The following is a 23,256-nucleotide window of genomic DNA, read 5'->3' on the forward strand; positions in this document are numbered from 1 at the left end:
ACCGAAGCCAATTAACCTACAAACCTGCACGTCTTTGGAATGTGGGAGGAAACCGTAGCACCTGGAGAAAACCCACGCGGTCACAAGGAGAGCGTACAAACTCTGTACAGACAGCACTCGTAACACAGGATCAAACCTGAGTCTGTGGCACTGCAAGGCAGCAACTCTACTGCTGTGCCACCGTGATCAATGGATTGAAGATCTTGGGTTGCACAAAAGCATGACCTGTAGATCATGACACATCTCTCTTGTAGTCTTCTACAGGTAGTGCCATTACCATCTTCCAACCCGACCAGATAGAATCTAGATTGCCATTTGTGTGACGGAGAGGGACAGTTCAATTGATGGGGACTCATCTTGATGTCTTTAGATTTTAATTTGGAGAGGATTTGGACATTGTCAATAGGCTGCTCACCCAGAAAATTTTGGATATTAAGTGGAACTGAAGGCAAGTTTCGTGTGGTTACAAGTTTTGACCAACTTTAGATGCTCAGTCTGCCTGAACCTACCTGATCTCCCGGTTGCTAAACACTTTAATTCTCCTTCCCATTCCCACACTGACCTCTGTCCTAGGTCTCCTCCATTGTCAGAGTGAGGCTAAATGCAAATTGGAGGAACAGCATCTCATATTTCACTTGGGCAGCTTACAGCCCAGTGGCATGATATTGATTTATCCAACTTCAAGTAACCCCAGCATTCCCCCCCCCCCCCCTTCTCTTTCTCTCTCCCCCACCCAAGTCACACCAGCCTCTCGTTTTCACCTAACCAACAACTTAAGAGCTTGTCCCTCTTGCCGATTTTTTTCGGCGACTGCCGGTATCATTTGCTGACGTATCAGGTCACCGAATAAGTAGCGGCGTGACGACATATTGACGCGTGGTGTTTCCTCAAATGTCGCAACATTTATTTTGTCGCCGCTGTATATTGAAATGTTCAAAATCTTTCGGTGACCCTGATACGTCGGTCAATGACGCCGGCAGTCACCAAAAAAAAATCACCAAGTGGGGCAGGCCCTTAACAATGGCTTGTTTCCTTTATCTTCGCTACTTTTTGGCACATCTTTCATTCATTGTTCTTTATCGCTCTACATCATCGCCTATACCTTGTTTCCCCCAACTAGTCTGAAGAAGGGTCTCGACCCGAAACGTCACCCACTCCTTTCTCTCCAGAGATGCTGCCTGTCCCGTCGAGTTATTCCAGCTTTTTGTGTCTATCTTCGGTTTAAATCAGCGTCCGCAATTCCTTCCTGCACTTTAATTATACGGTCAGCTGATCCGCAGTAGCACTTAGTGAGATTACACTTCACAATGAAGAGATCTTCAAACCATAACTAATGGTATTTATACTTTCAAACACCTCCCGATCCCCAACCACTGAAAAAAAAACCCTACTCAATGTCAAGCTAATCACTCACCCCTCCCACCCACAACTCCTCCAACAATGACCGCACAGTTAATCTCCCCCTCTAATTCCCCGTTTCAATACTGCATCCCAGGACATAGGAGCTGTGCAGAATTCCGACATTACTCAACTTGATACGGGCACCTTGCATTCAACAAACACCATTGCTCCCGCTTTTAACCTGTTGTTCGTTCCTGATCTTTCCCCCTCCCATTTTCCTTGGGGCCAGATTAACGACAATTTGTAGCATCATTCACGGATGAAGATAGGAGATGCTTTTCCACACCGTGATTGTTACAAATACACGAGGGGACAAAATGGACACAAGCCTCACAGTGCAGCCATGTTTCAGTACCTTGCTGCACAACAATTCTGATTAAAAAAAGCCCAACCCAAAGCTAACTCTCACACACACACATACAGATACTGCCAGATCTGCTGAATATTTCCCATATATTTGGTTCTTATTTCAGATTTCCAGAATGTTTTTTCAATGACATGAGCTATGATTGAACTGAATCGACAGTGTGGTGAAAGGATAAAAGCCACATCTCACAGGAGATCAGTTTCACATCTCTGGTTACAGGTTGATCTGCTCTTCAAAGCACGTTTATTACTTCAAAGTAAATTAAAATTTTTGAAACTGCAGTTGCTGGGAAACTGAAGCAAAACACAAAGTGAAAGAAAAGCTATGCAGACATGAAGTGCTGGAGTAACTCAGCGGGTCAGGCAGCATCTGTGGAAGGAACGGGCAGACGAAGTTTCAGCTCAGGACCTTTCTTCAAGGCTCCAGAGATACTGCCCGACTCACACTGTCTTTTTGTAAACCATCATCTGTGATTCCTTGTATGCTGGTCAGACCAATGATGAACCATCTTTCCACACAATGCTGATGGGCCCATTTTGTTTTTTTCCCCCCAGCATTTTCTATTTATGTTCAGGATTTCTTATTCCACATAAATGCACATAAATCCATTCGCAATACTCAGGAAGAGCATCCTTTCCCCCTCTGTTCTCAGACTACTGCACGAGCTCGCACAAGCCAAGGATGTATTAGACTTTAGAGATACAGCACGGAAACAGGAACTTCAGCCCACCCCGTCCAGCGATCACCCCCCTACACTTGCACGATCCCACACACACTTGGAACAATTTACAAAAGCCAATTAACTTACAAACACGTACATCTTTGGAGTGTGGGAAGTGAAAACTCAAGGTAGATCCAAAATGCTGGAGTAGCTCAGCGGGACGGGAGAAAGCCCACGCAGTCACAGGGAGAACGTACAAACTCTGTGCAGACAGCACCCATAGTCAGGATCGAACCTGGGTCTCCGGCACTGCGAGGAAGCAGCTCTATGGCCGCGCCACAGTGTCTCCAATCCTCCCATACTATATCATTATAGGCCTTGCACTTGTTTGATCTTCAGCTGCAACTTTGCAATCTATTCTGGGTGCTCTCTACACCACTACATATTGTGCTCGTAGTGGTTTGATTTTACAGGATAGCTCATAAAGCTTTTCACTGTACCTCAGTGCATGTGACGATAATACAGTAATCTCACTCACCCTACCACAGACATTGCCTTTGTTCTATACATTCCTCCACCTTGTCCCCCAACTGAAACACAACCTGCATACCTCTTCAATACCAGTCTGAAGATGGGGTCCCGACCCAAAACGTCACTTGCCCATGTTCTCCAGAGATACTGCCCGACCCATTGAGTTACCTCAGCACCGCCTTGTTTTGCATTTCTCTTCCCCATGGGTCAAGGGTTTCAGACCCAAGACAGACTATCTGTAAGCTGATGCTGCCCGGCCAGCATGTCCCAATACTTTTATCATGTCAAATGATCCATGAGCAGAGGTGGACATCTCCCATTTGACCTCAAGGTGGCACCAAGGCCCACACTGTGACCTGCACCAGACATATTGGAGGCCATTTCCACAACCCCTCCATTACTACAGTTCATTAATCTAGCTTATTTGTCACATCTGCAACTGCAGTGAACTTTGGTTTGCATATATTACACATGTAGGTGCCGCTATGTTTGGCGCTATTATTCAGTGCTAAGTCCAGTCAGCCCGCGCGCTCGATATACTGGAGTCGTTCCCGCAAATTGACATCCCTCTCCTCGCCCGGCCACTTTTGTGTCCCGGGGGCACCACCTGCAGGCACTGGAGACATTACCCTGGTTCATCCCTCCCTTATCCTCTCTACTATAAAGGAAGGCTCTTGGACAGAGACTTGTCAATGCAGTCTCCACCTCTTTTTAAATTTGAGATTAATCCATTAACTTTTGAATTTGATTACCCAAAGTATAACGTTCTGAATTTACATGCAAAAGTCAACTATTAAAACTAGAAAATCTCCTACCTTTACCACCTTTGCAATGAATTGCTATTACATTTTTCTCATCAGCTGCCATCCAATCCCGAACATTAGCTGTAAATTTCAGCATATCCCTGATATATATAAAACATTACAACATTTAAATGTTTGTACTAGACAGCAATGCAAGGTTGGTCATTCACCTTAGAGACAAAAAGGAACTTACTCCAGAGCTGGTACATTGTGGTCGTCAATAAACACACGCTCCACTCTGTAATGGAAGAACCTTGGATTGTACCCCTTTTCACCTGCCACAGAAACAGCGCATTACAATCACATACTGTCAGACACTACACTCATCCAGCTCAGGGCAGACATCAACACAGGTCTAAGGTGGGCTCGGACTTTATTACTTGGAGTGCAGAAGGCTGAAGGTTTATCTTTCAGGTCGACAAAATCACAAGGGGAATAAATAGGGTGAATGCACAGATTCTTTCACCCAGGTGAGGGGAATCAAGAGCCAGAGGATGTAGGTTTCAGGTGAGGGGGGAAAGAGTTAATAGGAACCTGAGAGGCAACTTTGACACAGAGGGTGGTGGGCATATGGAATGAGAGGCCGGAGGAGGTTGTTGAGGCAGGCACTACAACATTTAAAAAGAGATTTGGGCAGGTAGATGGAAAGGAAATGTTTAGAGGGATATGGGCCAAATGGGGCATCTTGGTCGGCGTGAACGAGTTGGGCCAAAGATCCTGTTTCCCCGCTGTACTTAAACCAGGACAGCAGCCAGCGATTAATGCTAATTATTTTTTTAAATCATTAAAATCAGAACTTCACAGAATTTAGTCACTCGTGTCAAACACTGCACATCGTTGCATCACAATAAGTAAGGATCAGTAAACACAAATTTACAAGACACTGGAAAAAGATTGGTGAAGTGGAATTTGCAGTATTGCAAATGACCATCATCAGATCAGCTTTTGGATCACTTGGCTTAAATCTGATGAGTTTCTCCATTTTATTGGACAAACACGAGTGGTTTTCTAGAAATGCACATACAACCACAAGATTGGTCATTTCACCTCATCCCTCCTTTCAATTCCCTCCCCCACCCCTTTCTCCCTCAAACTAAATCTTGTGCAGCTGAAGATTCTGTAGTTTAACAGTGACAATTGACAAGGGTTCTGTTTTAGTGGAACCATGGGGCTTTGGCAGTGGAATGTTTTCAGCCACCCCATTCTTGGTCTCTTAACAGAAGACAGGTACGTGGATGGGAACGGTTTAGAGGGCTATGGGCCCAACACAGCAAAGAGGGCTGGCTTAGATGGGGCACCTTGGTCAGCATGGACTAGTTGGTCAGATGGGCCTGTTTCCATGCTGCAGGACTCCATGATGAGTATCTGAACTACAAGCAAAGTTTGTGATGATAATTCAAGACATACAGTGCATTCAGAAAGTATTCAAACCCCTTCACTTTTTCCACATTTTACTTTTTAGCCTTATTTTAAAATGGATTAAAAAAAAAATTTTGATCATCAATCTACACACAATACCCTAGAATGAAGAAGCAAAAACAAGTTTAGAAATGTTTGTAAAGTAATTAAAAATAAATAACTGAAATATCACATTTACATAATTATTCAGACCCTTTACTATGACTCTCAAAATTGAGCTTAGGTCCATTCTGTTTCCATTGATTATCCTTGAGATGTTTCTACAACTTGGAGTCCACCAGTGGTAAATTAAATTGATTGGACATGATTTGGAAAGGCACACACCTGTCTATATAAGGTCCCACAGTTGACAGTGCATGTCAGAGCAAAAACCAAGCCATGAAGACAAAGGAATTGTCCGTAGACCTCCGAGACAGGATTGTGTCGAGACACAGATCTGGGGAAGGGTATAAAACAATTTCTGCAGCATTGCAAGTCCCGAAGAGCACAGTGGCCTCCGGCATTCTTAAATGGAAGAACTTTGGACTTCATAGAGCTGGCCACCCGGCCAAACTGAGCAATGGGGAGAAGGACCTTGGTCAGGGAGGTGACCAAGAACCCGATGGTCACTCTGACAGAGCTCCAGAGTTCCTCTGTGGAGATGGGGGAACTTTCCAGAAGGACAACTATATCTGCAGCACTCCGCCAATCAGGCCTTTATGGTAGAGTGGCCAGACGGAAGCCACTACTCAGTAAAAGGTACACAACAGCCCGCTTGGAGTTTGCCAAAAGACATGAGAAACAAGATTCTCTGGTCTGATGAAACCTAGATTGAACTATTTGGCCTGAATGCCAAGCGTCACGTCTGGAGGAAACCAGGCACCGCTCATCACCTGGCCAATACCATACCTACGTGAAGCATGGTGGTGGCAGCATCAAGCTGTGGGGATGTTTCTCAGCGGCAGGAACTGGGAGACTAGTCAGGATCGAGGGAAAGATGAATGGAGCAAAGTACAGAGAGATCCTTGATGAAAACCTGCTCCAGAGTGTTCTGGACCTCAGACTGGGGCAGAGGTTCACCTTCCAACAGGACAATGACCCTAAGCACACAGCCATGACAACGCAGGAGTGGCTTCATGACAAGTCTGTGAATGTCCTTGAGTGGCCCAACCAGAGACCGGACTTGAAGCCGATCAAACATCTCTGGAGGGATCTGAAAATAGCTGTGCATCGACGCTCTCCATTCAACCTGACAGAGCTTGAGAGGATCTGAAGAGAAGAATGGGAGAAAATACCCAAATACAGGTGTGCCAAACTGGTAGCATCATACCCAAGAAGACTTGAGGCTGTAATCGCTGCCAAAGTAGCCTCAACAAAGTACTGAGTAAAGGGTCTGAATACTTACGTAAATGTGATATTTTAGTTATTTATTTTTAATTGCTTTGCAAAATTTTCTAAACACCCTTTTTCACTTTTTTTATTATGGGGTATTGTGTGTAGATTGATTATTATTTTTTTTTAAATCAATTTTAGAATAAGGCTGTAATGTAACAAAATGTGGAAAAAGTGAAAGGGTCTGAATACACTGTAATTTCACTTTATGGAGATTTGGGCAAGTCATTACTTACAAGAGGGTGAAAGCAGATAGGATAATGGTACTGGAAAATACTTTTATGCAAGATTGGTAGGCAGGAAAGTAAGGAATATGGGTCATACGCAGGCAGGCAGAATAACTTAGCATCATGTCTAGCATGGACATGGTGGGCAGAAGGGCCTATTCCTGTGCTGTTCTACAAAATCTGAAGCATCAAATAAGCTTTTCTGTAAACACAAGAAACTTAAAACCAAATTAAAGTGCACTTAGCAAGAAACACCAAGATAAGAAAATACAGTGACAGAGTTAAATTGTTTTGGAGTTTTAACTGTAATTTTGTTTGCCGTGTGTTTATTTTATTTGTGATCAAACCAGAAAGTTATTACACCAAACAGTTCATCCTGACAACATTGAGCCGTCCAAAATCAACCTTTCATTTCTCAGCAGTATCAAAGCAGCCTTTCTATTTTGTTTAAAAATATTTCTCAGGATGCAGGTGAGAGAGTCAAGCCTGTGTTTGTTGGCGTTTCAATTCAGGGGGGGATTGAGGGGGGACCTCATTGCAACTTACCGAATAGTGAAAGGCCTGGATAGAGTGAATGTGGAGAGGATCTTTCCACTAGTAAGAGTCCAGGACCAGAAGGCACAGTCTCTGAATAAAAGGACTTATCTTTAGAAAGAAGATAAGGAGGTTTTTCCTTAGCCGGAGGGTGGTGAATCTGTGGAATTCATTGCCTCAGATGGCTGTGGAGGCCAAACCTAAGGCGGAGATTGACAGATTCTTGATTAGCAAGGGTGTCAAGGGTTATGGGGCCAAGACAGGAGATTGGGGTTGAGGGAAAGATAGACCATCCATGATTGAATGGCAGAGGAGAATTGATCAACCAAATGGCCTAATTCTCTCCTATAATTTATGAATTCACCCCACAATTATACGTCACCACTGTGAATAGTGGGGCTATCGATCAGAGTGGCTCTACAGGGGGGGGTGGGGGGAGAGAGATAAGAAGCTCTACAAAATTAACCCAGTACGTTGAAGGAATATCACTGCTTCAGAGATGCGATGTGGCGTTTGTGGGGAGACGCTGATAAAATGGCAAATCACCACTACCGGCCATCTTCAGTGACTTTAGAGATACAGTGTGAAACAGGCCCTTCGGCCCACTGAGTCTGCACTGACCAGCAATCGCCCCGTACATTAACATTGCCCTACACACTAGGGATCATTTACAATTTTACCAAAGCCAATTAACCTACAAACCTGTACGTCTTTGGAGTGTGGGAGGAAACTGAAGCGCCCAGAAAAAAACCCCACGCTGTCACAGGGAGAACATGCAAACTCCGTACAGACAGCACTGTAGTCAGGACTGAACACAGATCTCTTGTGCTGTGAGGCAGCAACCTTACAGCTGTGCCACCATGCCGCCCAAAGAGGTATAGGGCAGGGTTATTTTGTAGACAATGGACCTGTAAAAATCTCAACCCTTGCTGTTGGTGTCTATGGTGGATATCCCATAAGCTGCATATGATGTTTAAAGGCCTGAATGCCTAGTTTAATTACATGTTATTTTAAACATTAGCAATCTTTTCATGATATTCAAAATTCTAAATTTATTACATAGTTTAAATTTTTTTATTTTTTTAAAGCGGATGGTAGCTTTAAGCTTTTGTTTAATGATACAGGATTGAAACAGGCCCTTCGGCCCACCGAGTCCATGCCGACCAGCGATCACCCATACACTAGTACTATCCTACACACTAGAAGCCAATTAACCTACACATATTTGGGATGTGGGAGGAAACCAGATCACCCAGAGGAAACCCAGGAGGTCACAAGGAGAACGTACAAACTCCATACAGAAAGCACTGGTAGTTAGGATCGAACAGGGGTCTCTGGCAGTCTGAGGCAGCAACTCTACTGCTGCACCACCCTGCGCTGCCCAGCGAGGGGGACAAAGTTCAAAGGAGATTGTATGGGGCAAGTTTGTATTTAAAAAGTAGCGAGCCCCTAGAATGTGCAGAGAAGCTAACCTAGAATAGGTTTTGAAGGATATGGGCAGGTTTAGTTTAGAGATACAGCACGGAAACAGGCCCTTCGGTCCACCGAGTGCACGTCGACCAGCGATCCCTGCACATTAACACTATCCTACACCCACTAGGGACAATTTTTACATGGACTAGTGTAGATGGAGCATCTTGATCTGTGCGGGCAAGTTAGGCCGAAGGGCCTGTTTCCGTCCTGTACAACAATGACATTACCAAAAAACAAGTTTGCTTCCTACCGTTAAGTGGCCTCCAAACATTAAACATATTATATCAGCACATTGTAAACTAGGTCAATATTCCTGGGCCATCACTCGAGACTCTTTATAGTTTAGTTTTAAGCAAGCACAACATTGTTCCTCTCTCTCCCCTCAATCTCTCTCACTCCACCCCACGTACCACTGGTGAGATCAAATCCCATTGACCAAACATTCTTCTTTAGGAAACATACTCACTGCAGAGGTTGTAAACTTTGTAGTGATCTTTGTGCTTGGTGTCGAAGAATCGTGCAACTTCCTGCAAACAGGTGCAATGTTAGTGACCACCTTTAAAAGCAAAAATCTACAATATTTGAGCTTGTTTGCTCGAGTGTACTGCAAAGTAATATCCTGCTATTGAAATGTGAGAGGAACAGTTACCAGGTCAGTACATGCAGAAGAGATCTCAATACATCGAAACATACAGACTCAATTACACACTTGAATTAGTGAAAGTAATTACATTTAATGATACCCAATCTTTGCAGCCATTTTTTCCATGGCACTGAATGCAATACACTATCTTGAGAAAGGTGAAAAACCAACTGTTGTGGCGGTTCCTAGGGAGTAGGCCACTCCCTGGTTCATCCCCCTCGGCACTTGTTGGACAGGTCCGGGGGTGGCCTCCAGCTACGAAGACATGAGCAGGGATTTTTGGCGCGAGAGCAGCTTTCAGTCTCTCACTGAAGCGGAGAGGAGTGTGCTGTGCTCATTAAAGCTTCTACAGAATTTGCCTGGCTTCTGGCCTTCATTCCGGGCTCTCTCATGCACCCGCTACACTGTGTTTATAATATGGTGGCAACATAATCCCAATGTCTGAACAACATTTAGATACCAGATCTGCATTCTATTTCTATGCAAAAGGCAAAAGGCAAAACGTTTTTTTTTTTTTTAAATCATGGATTGATCTTGGGACCAGTTGGGATGTTATTTTATAGGTGTACAAGACGTAGGTGAAACCCCATTTGGAGTATTGTATCCAGTTTTGGTCCCCCAGCTATATGAAGGATGTCATTAAGCTGGAAGGAGTGCAGAGAAGATTTACGAGGATGTTGCCAGGACTCCTGGGCCTGAGCTACAGAGGATGCGCAGCCTAGAACTTTATTCCTTGGAGTACAAGAGGCAGTGGGATGACCTTAAAGGTGTATAAAAGCATGAGGGGAATAGATAGGGTGAATGCAAGGAGTCTTTTACCCCCAGGATAGGGGAAAGCAAGAACTAGAGGGCATAAGTTTATGGTGAGAAGGAAAAGATTTAATAAGAACCCAAGGGGCAAACTAAGTTTCCAGATACTTATATGGAATGAGCTGCTGAAAGAGTTAGTTGAGGCAGGTACAATAACAACATTTAAAAGACATTTGTACAGGTACATGGATAGGAAGGGTTTCGAGGGATATGAACCAATTTCAGAAGGGGGGTGGGGGAAATAGGTCTTGCCTAGATGGGGCATTGTGGCCAGCATGCACGAGTTGGGCCGAAGGGCCAGTTTCCGGGCTGTATGACTATGGCCTCCTCATGAACCAGTATTGTAATTATTTCTTGAAACCAAAACAAATGGTGGGCATCATGATGAGCTCAGGCCTGCCTTACACTTGGTACCAGGTGAGTAAAACAAGCCAATACCTTGTGGTACGGGGAGAGGAGGAAAGGTTTGTAGTCTATTGTATCCACAAGTCAAATGGTAATATGCACCAACCATAGATCCATGAAATGTTTACTTGCTGCAACTTAGCAGACCTGTAAACACCATGCACAGATATAAATGCACCACCAATAATCCCAACACTAGGTAACTATGATAGTGCAAAACCAAAGGCAGTTGTGGAACCAAACTAACCATCGAACCAACGCCTTCATACGTATACCTGTGTAAGATAATCCCTCAGCCTCTAGCGCTCCAGTTGAGAAAGAATAATGATGATAGCTCTGGATGCAACAGCAGAGAGAGGCAATACCTGGAGCATGATCTGCCCAATTCACCTGGAGGAGTTTGACTCCTTGCACGCAAAGATAACACATAGATCTATAACATCTGGTCCACTATTTGAAAGAGAAAAATCCAGCAGCAAGAAAGCAAGGAACTTCAAACTTGTTCAAAGGTAGACAAAAATGCTGGAGAAACTCAGCGGGTAGGGCAGCATCTATGGAGCGAAGGAATAGGTGACGTTTCGGGTCGAGACCCTTCTTCAGAAGGACCTGAAGAAGGGTCTCGACCCGAAACGTCACCTATTCCTTCGCTCCATAGATGCAGCCTCACCTGCTGAGTTTCTCCAGCATGTTTTGTCTACCTTTGATTTCTCCAGCATCTGCAGTTCTTTCTCAAACTGGTTTGAGATCGCTTTGATATCTGTAGCGTTATTTGTTGAAACGTCATTCTAGTTCTCAACAAAATCAATGGCTTCAAATTAAACTATTGAACCAATTAGATGACTGAAAACAAAAAGTAACATTGAACTAATTTATCAAGCGCATCACACACCCCAATCCTGTTAGTGAGGTTTTCCTGGCTAAAATGTAATCAATTTTTCTCCTACATACAGTGGGAAACTTCGATTCCCCACACATTTTCATTCACACTTCGTGAAAATTCAATGACAATGTGTAGAGGATAACTTCGGACCCATTTATCTAATTCTTGGCTTTAATCAAAATTGCCTACTTGGTAAACAAATCTAAAGAAGTTCCCGACCCGAAATGTCAGCTATCTATGTTCTCCACAGATGCTGCCTGATCCCACCGAGTTAGTCCAACATTGTCTATTTTTGTAAACCAACATCTGCAGTTCCCTGCTTTTACCTACATGAAATATTCTTAAGTCGGAAGTCCATCAATTCTATTTGGAGAAACCCAGAACAGACCTTGGACAATCTTAAAGTAGGATTATTAAATTAAAACACCTTAGGTAGGGACATATGCTTTCTGCTCAGTCATACTCAAACATACTCAGATTCATTTTTTAGCACTTCACATGAAAAAGCAAATCAACATCAAAATACTAGCTTCACGACAAATTCCAACAAATGTAGCTTAGTGGGAGTTAGATTTCAGAATGGAACATCAGAGACAGAGCACAGAAACAAGCCCTTTGGCCTAACTCATACATGGTGAACAAGAAGCCTCATCCACACGTCCCATTTATTCCTATTTGACCCAGAAGTTTCCAAACCTGTTCTACCCAAATGACTTAAATGTTATTGCATCTGCTTCAACTACCTCCTCTGGCAGCTCGTTCCATATGCGCACCACTCTCTGAAAGCTGCCCCTCATGCTTCTATTAAATCTTTCCCCACTCACCTGAAACCTATGCTCTCTGGTTCTCAATTCCCTGACCCTGGGTAAAAGACGGTGGTAGGCGAGCCAGAGAGGAACGTAGGCGATGATCGCGCGGTGCTGCTGCTCTGCAATCTCCGTACAGGACTAGAAAGATCAGTCGCAATAAAGATGCGAGCATTAGTTTGAAGACCGTCTTTGTTCATGACACGGTGAGTTGACGTCTTAGAGTCAGATAAAGCATAAAAACGAACAGCTAGGCCCATTTCATTCAAGCCCTTGAAGTCAGGAAGATTACTGAGCAACCAGCAGAAGATATTGAAGCTAGACTAGATGGGGCATCTTGGTCACCATGTAAGAGTTGGGCCGAAGGGCTTGCTTCTGTGCTCAGTCTGACTTGTTGCATTCTGAGATCTAACTCCCACAAAGCTACATCAAGTGAATATACCCTATCTGTTCCCCTCATTATTTGATATACTTCTAAGATTCCCCCAGCCTCTTGAGCTCAAAGGAATAAAGTCCTCTTCTGCCCAAGATCTCCCTATAGCTCAGGTCCTCAAAGTCCTGTTGACATCCTCGCAAGTCTTCTTTGCACTCGTACCAGCTCAATGACATCCTTCTGAAAGCAGAGTGACCAAAACGAAACACTACTCCAAATGAGCCCTCACCAACATCTTGTACAACTGTAACATAACGCCCAACATTACCTACCCATTTTCGCTAGAAATGCTGCCTGACCCGAGTTACTCCAGCATTTGGTGTTTATCTTTTCTATACTCAATGCTCGGATGAAGACCAATGTACCAAAAGCCTTCTTGACCATCCTATGTACCTGTGATGGCACTTTCAGGGAACTATGTACCTGCACCCTGATCCATCTGCACTACAACACTCCGAACACCCATATGCCAAGCTTGTTACTTCCTTGCACTTGTTCGAGGAATAGAATTAGAGAGACAAGAAGAGTATGTGTGTTGTTTAAGATAAACACAAAAGCACGTTTGAAGATATTGCAGCACTAAATAATCTTTCAATACCAACATCAACTGGGGTGAGGGGGTCCACATTCATAACACAACCACTAAAGCCAACAGATTCATGGCACGTGGTCAATTAGGCATCTGAGAACATATTTTAGAAATAGATTCGAGGCTTTATAGTAAGACAGAAAGCTTCTGTTCAATTATCTGAAGGTCATCAAGTTATTTGTGCCTTTGCATATTGGACAATTCCCAAATTCCGGACGGCAGCGATTCCTCCCGTCTCCAAGGAAAGATGAGAAAAGGTGGGTGGGGGGGGGGGGGAGAAAAAATAAATAAAAATTCTTAGGCAATATGATGACCCAACAAGATCATTTCTACAGCAATGATTTCACAGAGACACAGATTGGGTGTTATTTTCAATAGCATTTTGGTAAATTTCTAAGTGTTTAAGAAGGAATTGCAGATGCTGGAAAATCGAAGGTAGACAAGAATGCTGGAGAAACTCAGTGGGTGCAGCAGCATCTATGGAGCGAAGGAAATAGGCAATGTTTCGGGGCAAAACGTTGCCTATTTCCTTCGCTCCATAGATGCTGCTGCACCCGCTGAATTTCTCCAGCATTTTTGTGTACCTTTGGTAAATTTCTAAGTTAGCTTGAGACTTGATGGATGGAGATGCAGCGAGTCACCCAAAGCCAAAATCCCAACTTGGGATCAAAGGTTGAACATTAATGAGCCTAGTTCGTTAATACGCTTTATCGGACTCTAAGACGTCAACTCACCAGGTCATGAACAAATTTGCACGCAACAGCAGCAACACAAATGTCATGCACTCACATGTGAACATGACAACGACATACATGAACACGAGCAATGACAAAGCACAGGAGGTAATTGAGACAGGCACGAGAACAACATTTAACAGACACTTGGACAGGTGCATGGATAAGAAAGGTTTGGAGGGATTTGGGCCAAATGTAGGGAGGTGGACCAGCGCAGAAGAGCATTCTGGTCAACATGGAGTTGGGTTATACAGTACGTCTCCATGATTCCATGACTATGCCATCAGGCTGCTCCTAATGCCAATCATCGTGCCCATAGATGGGCCTGGGACCTCGTCCAACAGTTTTGAACAATTCTTAGGATGCAATACAGGGAATGTTATGCCCACTGCCGTGGAAGGCGAACCAGAGAGGAACGTTGGCGATGATCGTGCAATGCTGCTGCTCTGCAATCTTGGTACAGGACTAGAACGGTCAGTCGCGATAAAGATGTGAGCATTAGTTTGAAGACAGTCTTTGCGCAAGCAGATTTGTTCATGACACGGTGAGTTGACGTCTTCGAGTCAGATAAAGCGTAATAACGAACAACTAGGCTCATTTCATTCAAGCCCTCAAAGTCAGGAAGATTACTGAGCAACCAGCTGAAGATATTCCACTTAGGCAGTTTACAACCCAATGATAAAGACAGAACTTTCCGATATCAAGTTATACCAACACCTTCTCCCTTTTCCACACATCTTCCCCACCATCTTCACCCCCATCTCCCAGCCCCCCTGCTCCTATCCCCTGCTGCGTATACTCATCGCCCATCTCAGAGTTCCCCATTTCTCTTTTATCCTCCCCCCCTCCCCCTTGCATCCATATCCCTCCCTCTGGCTTTACATTTCACTCCACCTCTGACAGCCTTTTGTCTCAGTTTCACCTCCAGTCTTACTCCACCCATCTACCAATCACCCCCTCACCTGAATCCACCGATCACTCGCCAGGCTTTGTCCCACCTACACATCTCTTTATCAGCTTTCTTCCCCCTACCCCATCAGTCTGAAGGGTCCTGACCCAAAACATTGTCTGTCCATTCCCTCCACAGATGCTGCCTGACCCGCCGAGTTCCTCCAGCACTTTGCGTTTTCCTCAAGACGCCAGCATCTGCAGTTCCTTGGTCAACCAGTTAAAGGTGGCTGTTGAACCACTCCAGAGTTGAGGGCGATGGTGATCATTGGCAAATATTAAAGTTGCCATACTAAGCATTATAACAGCATAATCTTTGTCAGAATCAAACTTGCTTGTGTACCTCTGCTGCAACTAAATGATTGAGATGACCATTCGTGTTCAAGAAGGAACTGCAGATGCTGGAAAATCAAAGGTAGACAATAATGCTGGGGAAACTCAGCGGGTGAGGCAGCATCTATGGAGCGAAGGAAATAGGCAACGTTTGGGGTCGAAACCCTTCTTCAGACTGATGTGAGGGTGAGGTGGACGGGAAGAAGGGAAGAGGTGGAGCCAGTGGGCTGAGGGAGAGCTGAGAAGGGGAGGAGAAAGTAGGAACTACCTGAAATTGGAGAAGTCAATGTTCATACCGCTGGGGTGTAAACTGCCCAAGCGAAATATGAGGTGCTGCTCCTCCAATTATGGTGGTCCTCATTCTGGCCATGGAGGAGGCCCAGGAGAGAAAGGTCGGATTCGGAATGGGAGGGGGAGTTGAAGTGCTGAGCCACCGGGAGATCAGGTTGGTTATTGCGAAGCGAAGCGAGCGGAGGTGTTGGGTGAAGTAATCGCCAAGCCTACGCTTGGTCTCACCGATGTAGATCAGCTGACACCTAGAGCAGCGGATGCAATAGATCAGGTTGGAGGAGATGCAGGTGAACCCCTGCCGCACTTGGGTCTGCTTGGGTCCTTGAATGGAGTCAAGGGGGGAGGTAAAGCGACAAGTGTAGCATTTCTTGCGGTTGGAAGGGAATGTGCGGACTCGGTGAGCTCCCCCTAGTGATCGAATTAGAGGCACTAGAAACTGCAGATTTAGGTCTGGAGAAAGGTCTTGACACGAAACGTCACCCATTCCTTCTCTCCAAAGATGCCGCCTGTCCTGCCGAGTTACTCCAGCATTTTGTATTTATCTCCCGTATAAACTAGCATCTGCAGTTCCTACAGATTAAGTTTAGTTTAGAGATCCAATGCAGAAACATAGAAACATAGAAAATAGGTGCAGGAGTAGGCTATTCGGCCCTTCGAGCCTGCACCGCCATTCAATATGATCATGGCTGATCATCCAACTCAGTATCCTGTACCTGCCTTCTCTCCATACCCCCTGATCCCTTTAGCCACAAGGGCCACATCTAACTCCCTCTTAAATATAGCCAATGAACTGGCCTCAACTACCTTCTGCGGGAGAGAATTCCAGAGATTCACCACTCTCTGTGTGAAAAAAGTTTTCCTCATCTCGGTCCTAAAAGATTTCCCCTTTATCCTTAAACTGTGACCCCTTGTTCTGGACTTCCCCAACATCGGGAACAATCATCCTGCATCTAGCCTGTCCAACCCCTTAAGAATTTTGTACGTTTCTCTAAGATCCCCCCTCAATCTTCTAAATTCTAGCGAGTACAAACCGAGTCTATCCAGTCTTTCTTCATATGAAAGTCCTGACATCCCAGGAATCAGTCTGGTGAACCTTCTCTGTACTCCCTCTATGGCAAGAATGTCTTTCCTTAGATTAGGAGACCAAAACTGTACGCAATATTCCAGGTGTGGTCTCACCAAGACCCTGTACAACTGCAGTAGAACCTCCCTGCTCCTATACTCAAATCCTTTTGCTATGAATGCTAACATACCATTCGCCTTCTTCACTGCCTGCTGCACCTGCATGCCTACTTTTAATGACTGGTGTACCATGACACCCAGGTCTCGTTGCATCTCCCCCTTTCCTAATCGGCCACCATTCAGATAATAATCTACTTTCCTGTTTTTGCCACCAAAGTGGATAACCTCACATTTATCCACATTATACTGCATCTGCCATGCATTTGCCCACTCACCCAGCCTATCCAAGTCACCTTGCAGCCTCCTAGCATCCTCCTCACAGCTAACACTGCCCCCCAGCTTCGTGTCATCCGCAAACTTGGAGATGTTGCATTCAATTCCCTCTTCCAAATTATTAATATATATCGTAAATAGCTGGGGTCCCAGAACTGAGCCTTGTGGTACCCCACTAGTCACTGCCTGCCATTGTGAAAAGGACCCGTTTACTCCTACTCTTTGCTTCCTGTCTGCCAGCCAGTTCTCTATCCACATCAATACTGAACCCCCACAGGCCCTTCAGGCCATCAAGTCCACGCCGATCATTGATCACCCGTTCATACTAGTTCTATGTTATCCCATTTTCTCATCCGCTCCCATCACATTAGGGGCAATTTACAGAGGCCAATTAACCTACAAACCTGCACATCTTTAGGATGTACGAGGAAGCTTGTTTCTATGTTTCTATGAAGCTCTTGCGGTCACAGGGAGTACAAGCAAACTCCACACCTACAGCATGCGAGGTCAGGATTGAACTCTAGTCTCCGAGGCATCAGCTCTACCAGCTATGCCACCCAAAATGTTAGAATCTTGCACAAAACAAAGTGGAGGAACTCAGCAGGCTAGACAGCATGTGTGGTGAGATCAGTCTGAAGAAGGGTCTCAACCCAAAACATCATCTGACCATTCATTCCACAGATGCTGCCCGATCCACCTAGTTCTTCCTGCTCTGAGCTTTAGTGTACAAAATAACATGGACAGAAATGTTAATAAAAAGATATACAATCAAAGTTCGATCCAAGTTTGAGAAGATCACCGTTTAAAAAGTACACGTTATATTATCGACTGCACATCAAGTATTTGGAATAAATATCACCAACTTCACAAAGGACAAAGGACATTTATTGTCACATACACCATTTCTGGTGTAGTGAAATTTGAGTTGCCATTTGCAGCACACCAATAAAAATAAGACACCACATTAAAGAAGAATTTAACATAAAACATAAACCCTTCCTGCGTAGTTTTTCTAATCCAAATTGCGTTTCTAAGTATGAATGCCACTGCATTTGAACTCAAAATGAGCAAAAAGATTGGAGTTCCACAGGCTCTATTTTAAATAAATGCAATAAGCTCTGGTTATTTTCTGTGTGATCGTTTTGATGTGCCAGGATTGGAGACCACATAGTTGTGACCAGCATAAGGTTTGTTTAGACAGCAACCTCATTCAATGCCAGCGTGTTTCAAAATACAAAACTGCTTTGTGTACATCTCTGATCATTTTTTCATAAACATGCACTATATCAACTTGTGCCCTATGAGATAGCACAATTCAGAGAGCTCAGAGTCGCAGTGGAGGAAGAAGGGTTACGATGACAATTTTAAAAGATTTAGTATGGGGGACGCACAACTTTTATAGATCAAACAATCTATATACCACAGGGTTAGATCCGTAATTTTCACGTTCCTGTCCAAATACCTCCGAAACATCCTGATCATCTGCTTCCTACACCCTACCACCCCTCTCTCCAACATCATGCTCCAAACAAAGACATGCCTTGCACATCCCCATTAAACTACCCCTTATTCTCTTTAAATATATGCCCTCTGGTACTTGGCATTTCCACCCTGGGAAAAGATTTAATCTGTCTATGCCCCTCAATTTAATAAACTTTTCAGGTCTCACCCAGAGAAAACCATCTAGGTTTGTCCAACCCCTCCTTGCAGCTAATACCTATCCATACAGGCAGCACGCTCTAAACTGCCCCATAGTCTTCACTCACATCCTTTCTGTAATGGAGCAACCAAAGCTACATTACTGGCAGCACAGCTGGTAGAGCTGCTGCCTCAGTGCCAGAGACCTAGGTTCGATCCAGACCTCAGGTGGCATTTGCGTGGAGTTTGCACATTCACCCCGTGACTGGGCGGGCTTCCTCCAGTTTCATCCCACGTCGCAAAGACGAGCGGGTTTGTAGGTTAATTGGCCTCTAAATTGTCCCTAGTGCGTAGGGAGCGGATGAGAAAATGGGATAATATAGAACTAGTGTGAACGGGTGATCAGTGGTTGGCGTGGACTTGGTGGGTGAAAGGATCCATCCGTTTCCATGCTGTATCTTTCAGTCAAACTTTGCTCCTAGCACCATTCCCTCGAGATCCAAAACTGTGCAATCTGAACACACTGTGCAATGAAGCATCAACAGCCCCCTTGTAGAGAATTCCACAAGGTGAAGAACTCTCATCTCTCCAAAAACAGCTGAACCCTCACCCCTCCAAAGGAAACACCATGCCATTGACTGACATCCTTTCTTCTCATTCTCAACTCAAGAGGCTTAATCTCTCTTTCAAATACAGACTGCCCTTCCAAGAATAATTTCATAAGTAATAAGAGCAGAATTATGCCATTTGGCCCATCAAATTTACCCCGCCATTCAATCATGGCTGATCTATCTCCCCCCCCTCAACCCCATTCTCCTGCTTTCTCCCCATAATCCCCTGACACCCGTACTAATCAAGAATCTCTCTATCTCCATCTTACAATATCAATTGCGGGCCTCCACAGCCATCTATGGTAATGAATGCACAGATTCATCACCCTCTGACTAAAGAAATTCCTCCTCATCTCATTCCTAAAGGAACGTCCTTTAATTATGAGGCCATGACCTCTGGTCCTAGACTCTCCCACTAGTGGACACATCCTCTCCACATCCACTCTATCCAGGCCTTGGACGTAAATATTTTAGCCACGAGCTGAGAGCGATTACGCGTCATGCTAAGGACTTGCTAAATGTTTCATGGTGGGAACACATATACAAGTAGTCCTGGAGACAAGGAACTGCAGGTGCTGGAATCTTGAGCAAAACACTGTGCTGGAGGAACATAGAGCAGTTCTCCTCATCTCCTTCCTAAAGGAACATCATTTTATTCTGGTCCAAGACTTTCCCACTAGTGGAAACATCCTCTCCACATCCACTCCTGCCAAGCCTTTCACTATTCAGTAAGTTTCAATTAGGTCCTCCCTCATCCTTCTAAACGCCGGCAAGTATAGGCCCAGTGCCGTCAAAAGCACATCATATATTAACCCATTCAATCTTGAGGTCATTCTCGTAAACCTCCTCAGAACCCTCTCCAGGTCCAGCACATCCTGATGTACAGTTGATACACCACCCTCAATGCATTTGTACCATTCCCCAGGCTTAGGAGACCAAATAGGCAACCAGGTTCAAGATGCCATCTGACCAGGATCAACACATCCTTGCTCACCTACTCAAATGTTAACCAATATATTGTCTGGCTTCCTCAAAGGCTTGCTGAAGAACATTTGGGTTTGTAACAAGATCTATGTCAGTTGGGAAGATGGGCCCAGGAATAGCAGGTAGAATTTAACTCTGACAAGTGTGAGCGGTGGCACTTTGGGATGTCAAAGTAGGGCAGGACTTGCACGGTACATGGAGGAGTCCTGGAGAGAGATATAGAACAGAGTTCGTGGAGTGCAGGTGCACGGTTCCCCACAAGTGGCGAGTCAGGTGGACAGGGTGGCAAAGGCGGCATTTGGCACACTTGCCTTCATTGGGAGCAGTATTGAATACAAAGATGGAGACGCCACGTTACAGCCGTACAAGTCATTGGTGAGACCACACTTGGAGCACAGTGTGCAGTTGTGGTCGCCCAGCTACACCAAGGATGCTATGAAGTTGGAAAGGGTGCAGAAGAGATTCACCAGGATGATACCTGGGCTTGGGTTACAGGGAGAGGATGGATAGGCTGGGACATTTGTCTTTGCAACGCAGGAGACTGAGGGGTGACCTTATTGAGGTGTACAAGATCATGAGGGGCACGGATAAAGTGAACGCTCAGTCTTTTTCCCAGGATAGAGGATTCTAAAACTGGGACTAGGCTTAAAGTGTGAGAGGGGAGTGATGTGAGGGACCTCAGGAACAACTTTTTCCACTCAGACAGTAGTCTGTATCTGGAATGAGTTGTCAACGGAAGCTACAGAAGTTGATACATTTAGACAGATATATGGATAGGAAGGGTTTAGAGGAACATGGACCAGACGCAGACAAATTGGACTAGCCCAATATACCAACTTGGTCGGCATGGACAAGGTGGGCCAAAGGGCCTGTTGCTGTTCTGTACAGCTCTAGCACCACATGGAGGATTTGCCCATTAACTGTCAGGTATTCTGACACAAGAATACTTATGTCTGTTTGAACACCAGTATTCTTCCCTCTCTATTTATAAAACCTTATTCTTCATACTGAAATGGATAAACTCACATTTTGCACATTTATAGCCCCCCCCCCCCCCCCCTATAAATATGAAATTCCCAATGTTGGGGAGTCCAGAACCAGGGGCCACAGTTTAAGAATAAGGGGCAAGCCATTTAGAATGGAGATGAGGAAACAATTTTTCTTCCTTTGGTGGATACTCAATGACATCATAGAAAAATAGGAAACATAGAAAATAGGTGCGGGAGGAGGCCATTTGGTTGAGAGTTGAGAGTCTGTGGAATTCTCTGCCTCAGAGGGCGGTGGAGGCGGGCTCTCTGGAAACCTTCAAGAGAGAGCTAGATAGGGCTCTTAAAGATAGCAGAGTCAGAGGATATGGGGAGAAGGCAGGAACGGGGCACTGATTGTGGATCTGATCAGCCATGATCACATTGAATGGCGGTGTTGGCTCGAAGGGTCGAATGGCCTACTCTTGCACCTATTGTCCAAGATAAATTGCAGATCTCCTTTGGAGAAGATAAAACTTGGACGTTGCAAGATGGCACTGGAACGTGGCGACTCTCTGCGGGTTGTTCCAGAAGGGGGTCTATTGTAGTCATTTACCGTGTGATCTGATAGCGTGCTGAAGCTTTCACTGTATCTCCGTACTTTACTTCAGACTGAAGGGTCCAGACACAAATGTTACCTGTCCATGTTCTCCAGAGATGCTGGCTGAGCCGCTGAGTTACTCCAGCATTCTGCGTCCTTTTGTGTAAACCATCTGCAGTTCCCCGTTTCTCTCGTCCACACTGTTTACTGGCTCCATCAGCAGCAATCGGGGATGTATTCTATTTTATCTTCTCATCCGAATCACCAACATGCATTGGACTTGCACAGGATTGCAGGCTGCCCAGTCCACCACACAGACCAGAATCCCCACCATCGACTCCATCTACACTGCACCCTACTCAGGAAAGCAGGCAACAGAAACAAGGACCTTTTCCAGCCAAGTCATTCCCTCTTCTCCCCACTCCCACTGTGATTCAATAGACAATAGGTGCAGGAGTAGGCCATTCGGCCCTTCGAGCCAGTACCGCCATTCAATGTGATCATGGCTGATCATCCCCAATCAGTACTACGTTCCTGCCTTCTCCCTATATCCCCCGACTCCGCTATTTTTAAGAGCCATGTCTAGCTCTCTCTTGAAAGCATCCAGAGAACCAGCCTCCACCGCCGTCCGAGGCAGAGAAATGCAGACTCACAACTCTGTGAGAAAAAGTGTTTCCTCGTCTCTGTTCTAAATGGCCTACTCCTTATTCTTAAACTGTGGCCCCTGGTTCTGGACTCCCCCAACATCGGGAACATGTTTCCTGCCTCTAGCGTGTCCAAGCCCTTGACAACCTTTTATGTTTCAAGGAGATTCCCTCTGATCCTTCTAAACTCCAGAGTGTACAAGCCCAGCTGCTCCATTCTCTCAGCATATGACAGTCCCGCCATCCCGGGAATTAACCTTGTAAACCTACGCTGCACTCCCTCAATAGCAAGAATGTCCAGACTCAAATTCTTCAGGATTCAGTTATTCAGATTCAGTTATTCAGATTCAGGAACAGCTCCTACCTCACTGTTATCAGACTACTGAACAGTCATTCCATAAGCAAGGGTGTAGTCCCGATCTTCTACTACATTGCAGACGCCAAACTTTGCCTCTGGAACTTCACCGTACAATACCCAGAACTATATGCAGGTATATTTTGTGTTGTGCTTAAGTACAGATTTATTTTACTCATGTACTGTACGATCCAATTTAATTGGCCAGCATGTAAACAAAGCTTCCCACTGTACAATGGGTCAATAATAAGCCAACTCCTGGACCCCAGCACCAGTCAGTGGCATAGCAACCAAAACGCAACTTTTATTTCTATCCAGCAACCTATCTCAATCTACACCAGTAT

General features: G+C 44.9%; 1 protein-coding gene across 2 annotated transcripts in view; it reads right to left on the reverse strand.

Moving 5' to 3' along the window:
- LOC116974112 (phosphatidylinositol 3,4,5-trisphosphate 3-phosphatase TPTE2-like) overlaps nt 1-23,256 on the reverse strand; it is a 97,510-nt gene that overhangs the window by 24,385 nt on the left and 49,869 nt on the right. For both annotated transcript variants that reach the window (XM_033022253.1, XM_033022254.1), the window contains exons 10-12: nt 9,254-9,314; nt 3,957-4,038; nt 3,776-3,864 (exon numbers count right to left, since the gene is read on the reverse strand). In XM_033022253.1, the coding sequence (XP_032878144.1) occupies nt 3,776-3,864; nt 3,957-4,038; nt 9,254-9,314 (232 nt within the window). The remainder of the gene's footprint in view (nt 1-3,775; nt 3,865-3,956; nt 4,039-9,253; nt 9,315-23,256) is intronic.

Source organism: Amblyraja radiata, chromosome 6, assembly GCF_010909765.2.
Source record: "Amblyraja radiata isolate CabotCenter1 chromosome 6, sAmbRad1.1.pri, whole genome shotgun sequence".
Classification (NCBI taxonomy): domain Eukaryota; kingdom Metazoa; phylum Chordata; class Chondrichthyes; order Rajiformes; family Rajidae; genus Amblyraja; species Amblyraja radiata.